Source organism: Corvus brachyrhynchos, unplaced genomic scaffold, assembly GCF_000691975.1.
Source record: "Corvus brachyrhynchos isolate BGI_N302 unplaced genomic scaffold, ASM69197v1 scaffold202, whole genome shotgun sequence".
In the NCBI taxonomy this organism is placed as follows: Eukaryota; Metazoa; Chordata; class Aves; order Passeriformes; family Corvidae; genus Corvus; species Corvus brachyrhynchos.
In genome coordinates this window covers 6,477,359-6,484,172 of record NW_008238132.1, presented here as the reverse complement: position 1 = coordinate 6,484,172, position 6,814 = coordinate 6,477,359, and the positions used below count along the sequence as shown (strand labels likewise).

Below are 6,814 nucleotides of genomic sequence, written 5' to 3'. Positions count from 1 at the left end.
TGCTGAACAAAAACATGGCAGCATCACTCCTTCCTACTATTTTGCTTTGTTCACAGCCAAAGCAGATGATTCATCTCAGATGGACTTGAATGCATGGGAATGAAATGAAGACAAATTTATAGCCAGAAATTAACTTCTGAGGGTTTTCTTCTTCACTAGTCTGACTCAAGATCTTTGTTGATACAGCATCACTACAGAAAATGGGCAAGACAACAGCTCAACATCTGCCCTTGGCTGTCCTTCAGTTTCAGTAAGATGACTTCCAGTGACCTTAATTCAACTGATAATGAAGCAAAGCCTACCTACCAATCACTAGCCCTAAGATTAATTAACACCTAGTAGTCTACATAGATTTCTTTCTCTTTTTCTCATATTTTATTTAGGATTCCGAGGAACCAATACTATAGCTTTGGGCAATGTAGATCAGTTCTGTTGAATAAATAGAGTTTTCTGTAGGAAAAAATCTAAAACTCTTACAAAAGCTTTCAAAATATTTCTCATTCTGGACCTACCATTGCTTTTATTTGATCTGGCTTTTACCAGATTACTAGTTTATTTAAATCTAGTGAAAACAACCTGGGAGGAGTCATAAAATGGCTTAAAATGCTCATCCAGCACTAACTATTGTGAAACGGGATCCTTGCTTCTTTTCTTTCCAGATGTAGCTGCAAGGTGTTAAAGGCACTAACAGAAATAACTTCTGTTCTCTGCCTCAAGAGATTCTCCAGTGCTCAAGCAGTCCCAAGGAGGAAATGGCCACAGGAAGTCTCAGCTCCAGTATGCAGCTAGAGATGTTTACTCTTCTGCCAACACTGATAACGATTTTGATGACAGCCTACAAAAGTGATCCAGAAATAGAAACTTCAAATGATGCTGCATAAAAGAAGGTCAAGGGAAATGTACACGAGAAACATGCAAAGACAGATGGATACTTGAATCAAATGGGATATAGGATGTCTCACTGTAAATACCAAGCACCTGATCTTTGAACAGAAAGATGTGGAACCTGGCTTACTAAAATCTCAGTTACTACATTCCAATCAATACAGAGAACTAGCTTGACGGTACAAAAAACATTCACAGACATTAATTAGAGAGAGTCCAAAGGAGGCTATGGAGATGATCAGAGGGCTGGAGAGAGTTGGGGTTGTTCAGCCTGGAGCAGAGGAGGCTTCAGGGAGATCTTACAGCATCTTCCAGTACCTAAAGGGAGCTCTAAGAGAGCTGGAGAGGGACTTTATACAAGGGCATGTAGAGATAGGACAAGGGGAGATGGCTTCAAACTGAAAGCGAGCAGGTTTAGATAAGATATTAGGAAGAAATTCTTTTCCTTACTGTAAGGGTGGTGAGACACCAGCACAGGTTGCCCAGAGATGCTGTGGATGCCCCATCCCTGACAGTGTTCAAGACCAAGTTGGATGGGACCCTGAGCAACCTGGTCTAGTGGAAAGTGTCCCTGCCCATAGCAGGTGGTTGGAATGGGAAAACCTTTAAAGGTCCATTCCAACCCAAACCATTCTAACTTTACATGTTTATGATCACAGTGGGTGGAAGATGACTGCAGAATAGACTCAAGAAGCTCTCACAATAGAAAACTGTTCAGAATAAAAACCTGCAGGAAAAATATCCCAGGGGAAGAAAAAAAATCTGATAGTGACCAATTTACCCCCTGTCTACATATAAGAAGTTCTGTGTAAAGACAATTAGATCCTCCATTTTTCAGCAATAGCAGTTTTAAATTTTCTATTGAACATTGTCTGGGATGGAAGATTATTATTAGTTCTCAATGGATGAGATCAAATTCAAATATAATACCAGCTAAAAGTAACGAAGTAAACGGAAAGTTTTGAAGTGGTGAAAATAGTTCATCTGATATGCAAAGTTCCTATTATACTTCTGCATGTAGCAAGACTGGAAGGGTCATCAATCTTTCCCCAAGATAGGCAGAAGATGTGTAAAAAAAGAAACTATACCAGTTGCCTGAGCTTTTAAAGTGCAAGGGCACATACAAGCAATGCATCTGCTGCTAAGATACTGAATATCATCAGCAAGAGGCCGTGGCAATGATTTGTTTGTTTTGGGACTTTCAGTAGCTCTTTGTTTTTTAATGACAGAGGATCCTAAAATATCTGTAATTTTGCTCATCCATCCAAAGCTTCAATGTATGCATGTTCAGATCAGCTGCAGTTCTATAAATTAGAGACAAAGTCTAGACAGAAAATACTTTATTACCTCATATGTGTTTCATGCTTTTGCCAAAAGCAAGAGGCCTCTCTGTCTTTTAACATGAGGATGAGACGGCTTACCAATGTTCTCCTTTTAGTAAGAAACCACAACTAAAAGGACCTGATTTAATTTAAATGTGAACTTTTAGGGACTGGGGACACTTGGCCTGAACCTTCCATATTTAAGTTGTCATTACTTCATTCCTCAACTTAAGCTACAGTTTACCTTGTACGTTTTCTTCACTAAGCAGTTCAACTCCTGCTCAAATCAAGTGCTCTCCAACATCTGCATACCAGTGTAAGTCACCAGTTGGAGAGAATTTCAGGATATAAGATAAGTAATTAGAAACAAGAAAAACCACCTAAAACATCTTCAGATGCTAGAGATTTCTGAGGGAAAAGAAAAGGCAGCAATAATACATTCTCATGGGGTAGAGAATTGGCTGGTACAGAATTTTACACCACAGGCTTGAATTGTAACAGAAACAAGTAGTACAGTACTTGGGGGAAAAAATACAAGGGCAAAGAAAGCTACACTAGGAAAAACTAACTATGCAGACTACAGATCTTTCACCATGACAGTTTTTTAATAGCAGGTTAGACAAATACTTGATAGAAATGGTTCAGGAATTCCTGAGTCTGAACAGCTGAGCTGCAGCAGGAGAACAGTGAGCCATGTCTCCCTAACAGGGCTATGAACAGCCAACAAAAAATGGAGCTCCAAACCCATGCACCACATACTACGGACAACTAAGCTGATGAGCTCGAAGCATACCAGACCCTGTGCCTTAAGGTCCTTGGCAGACTCCAATTTCTATCAATTTCTTAAACCACTTCAGTTTTCTTTGGAGAAGTTTGGTTCCAATTTAGTCACCATGTCATCTGTTCCTCACACAGGTTCTTTCCAATATATTCAGCAACAATTCGCTCAAGCTTTTTTTCCTGCTTGTATCACCCCATATTCTCCTTCAGATTCTCATGTTGTTGTTCTCTACCAAAACAAACAGTATCAGAACATAACAAATGCCCTGAGCTTTTTCATAGCAGTATTAGTATGGCTTCCTGGACTACTTCTAATATCTCTTACACCAACAATCACATGCTGCTCACCAAAGAACATGAGTAATTCCACTAAATCTATTCACTCCATCTAGAATTTACAGGCACTATTGGTTCATAATACAGATTTCAGGAGAGCTACAAAAAATTAAGAGTACAAGAGAAGCAAGCACCAGAGTCAACTGTTAAGCGAAAACCAATCAGTGTGTAAGAGTGTTGAAATTAAGACAATAAAACTACAACACTAAAACGTTCTGTTTACCTAGGCAGCTTGGTTTGGTAAAGAAGAGAAATGACAGAGAGGAAAAAAACATTTGTACGACACTAATGCAAAAGCTCTCTTCACAGTAAGCTTGCGTGGGAATTCACCAGATATCAAAAGAATTTAAAAAGAAAACCTTTTCCTGATCACACATCAGACACCTTCCTTCAGCCCATACACCAAGAGCACTGGCTCAGTACAACATCTCTGGAACCACAGTTTGGGGTTCTGTCTAAGAGATTTTGAGTTACCATTTTATTGTAGAAGAGTGACATTAAACTCTAGCTGTCACAGAGGAAATCTTTAATGTTCTCCCACTCTGAAGGGAAACACCACCATATTTAACAGATGGCTTTAGTGCTTTTTAACAGCCCCTCTCTGAAGATCCAGTTTTTACAACTACAGGTCAGCCACATTTTCCAGAAAAACTGTGTTGCCATCTCTCTCTTGTCACCCTTCTCCTCCTCCACACCTCTCAAAGAGGTTCAGCTGTTTCAAGGACTCAAGGCCCAGCTGCAGTAGGGTGCAGCTGTATATCCTTGACTCACATGCTGCGGAAACAGATAACTTGAGAGCACTGCAAGGAAAGCTACAGTGCACAGAAAGAACGTGCAAGATAAGAAAGCTGACATTTCAGAGAGAAGTATCATCACTAGTAGCTCAAATGCTCAAAAGAAAACATACCAGTGTGGAAAGGTGACATCCTGAAGGAAAAAAAGCAGTGGCTCCAGTGGGCATTTGCTTTAATTCCATGGAGCAGCAGATAAGTTCTCCCCTCCTGGCTGATGCCTGCCTAGCCAGTAAAGTGTCTCACTGAAGCACAGGCACATTTAGGCTGATAGGTCACTACATTCTAGCAATGTTTTTGAATGTGCCTGCCAAAAATAATTGCTTTACACTTTTAGGCCACATGTACCTGGCTTGCAGAGTCTCTGTACATGCACCCTAAGTGACTCCAAAAGGACAGTACTACAAGATGTTTTCACTTCAAGTCACTAAATATTCATTGAGCAAGGATACAGCAGATGATCAGACTACATCCAAACCCACATTTGAACCCTGAATATCTGCCAGTTACCACAGTACCTAAAGTCTGGGCCACACTGCTTCCTAGTTAGCACTATGAGTGCCCTTCACATCCTCAGAGATTTGGCAGGCACAATTCTAATATCAACCACAAAGAACAAGGCCAGTGAGCCAAGAAAGGTAAGGTTTCAGGTCTTCGTATTTTGTAAGTAGCTTGAGAGGGGGATTCTTAGATGCTACCTCTATTTCCATCAGTGGCCTGATGACTTAAAGCTTCCTCAAGTCAAACCAACTACACTGTTAAACAGAAATGTTCTGGTAAGTATTTGTCTCAGCTGGTGGCCTGGTGTTTCCCTTTTTGCTTCAGAACAGAAAGCTACTAGACAGCTTCTGTTCCAGTTCAGAACTGAACAGGTTAGTACTGAATCTCACTGAATAAAACATATGCAGCTGGTGCTTGCAGGACAAACCCTGGGACAGCCCCTCCACCACAATGCCTTCACCAGAGGGCAGAAAAAGAGCAGCCTCCTCCTGAATCCCTGCAACTTGAACTAGAGAGTCACCCTGAGAAACCAAGCTCACCATGATAACAGATTGATTTGGGAAAAGAAGCAGCAATTAACCAGGCTGTAATTCACTTGACTTCAGAGTCAGGTGAAGCCTGCCCTCAGCTAGAAGTAGCAACTCCAATACCTTCCAGGTCCCCATGGAGGCACACACTTGCCAGCTTACTTATTTCAACACCCTGCAAATACAGCTGTAAGTTTGAGGAAAGGGTCTTGGATTGAAACACAGTACAATGTGGATTTTTTTTCCTGTTAATTGAAAGGCTCTCAGCAATCAGTTTTAATAGCAAGACAACAGATATTAGCTATATATAATAATGAAGGTTTGGTTCTGAATAGGTAAAGGAGGCAATCCTCCAATGCCAAAAGGTTTCAAACACTGTGTATCTTACCTGGCCACTGCTAAGTAACGATCAGTGAAAACAAAACTTTACCTGTAAATGAAATTTGCAGGATTATACTGAAACCTGCCTTGTTTTTTTTCAGTCAAGGGAACTGAGTAGTCCTGTTTTCATTCATATAAGAGAACTCAACTATGCTTTTAGGGAAATGCTTCCCATGAACGTCCATGACCAAAAATTGTATCTGTTACTGAAAGAGCTGTGCAGTCTCCTTCCCATGCTATTATAACACTGTGATGTGAATGCATCAAGAGCTGGTATATCCACACTGCAGCTTAAAAAACACAGATAACAAACTATTAGTAGTGACAGCATAGATGTGGTAAGTCAGCTCAAGTTGCAGAAGGCTAAGCAGAAGTCACAACATGTACAACAATGCAACTCCACACAGTGGGAATAATACCCCAGCTAAGTATTACAGAACTACAGCTGGACTCTGTAACAAAGCTTCTGCCATGACTTAGTTCTGTTCTCTTGAGTCAGCTTGTTGACACAGCAGTCATACTGAGGAGAAGGAAAAAGTAAAAATCAAGAAAGGGCCTAACATTTTATTAATCTGTTTACACATGCCCAATGACTAACTTTGAACGGAAATGCCTCAATGATAAGCACACGTTAACATTATGCCACAGAAAAGTTTAACATACAGACATTCTTGTCTCTGCAATAGTGTTGTCTGTACCTTTTTCATGGCCTCGTAAAAGAGGCAGAGGGAAAAAATACACAGAAACACAGAATGAGACAACCTGTATAAAGCTGACTACGACATATGTGAAACTACTTGCACTTCGAAGAATTAGCTGATCGCATGGTGCTGTTTTCTACTGTCACTTGTTAGTAATCTAAAAGGATTCCTGAGCACGTACCTTTATCGCAAAACATTAACAAAAAGGGGCAATCTACAAAAGCCAGTTTACAGAGACGTGAGCATGGCAACATCCCACTTCAGTCTACTTTCACTTCGAAAAGCTAAGTCACAGTATGTGAGCTTTGGCTGTGGGACCCTCGGCGGCCGCTGCCGCAAAGTTACAGCTCAATACAGGACAGCCACTACTGCGGAGCGATGCTACGAGCAGTAGCTACTCACTAGAGCTCCATCCGCTGCCGACAAGCTCTCGTACGTCTTCCACGCTTTCTCCCTCACGCTGTCCGACACCTTCAGCGCATCACAGAGCACGACGAAGTCCGCTTCGCCGACCTCGAGCCTAGGAAAAGCATCACACATCGCCAGCGGGGACACGGGACCGCGAGGCGACCAGGGAACCCACGCCACCC

At 41.4% G+C, this 6,814-nt stretch overlaps 1 protein-coding gene across 1 annotated transcript in view; it reads right to left on the bottom strand.

The window, feature by feature from the left end:
• Nucleotides 1-6,779, bottom strand: part of RB1 (RB transcriptional corepressor 1) — a 70,871-nt gene extending 64,092 nt beyond the window's left edge. The window contains 1 exon segment of the mRNA XM_017733643.1: nt 6,627-6,779. Coding sequence (XP_017589132.1) covers nt 6,627-6,764 — 138 coding nt within the window. The 5' untranslated portion in view covers nt 6,765-6,779.
• Between the last annotated feature and the right edge of the window lie 35 nt (nt 6,780-6,814).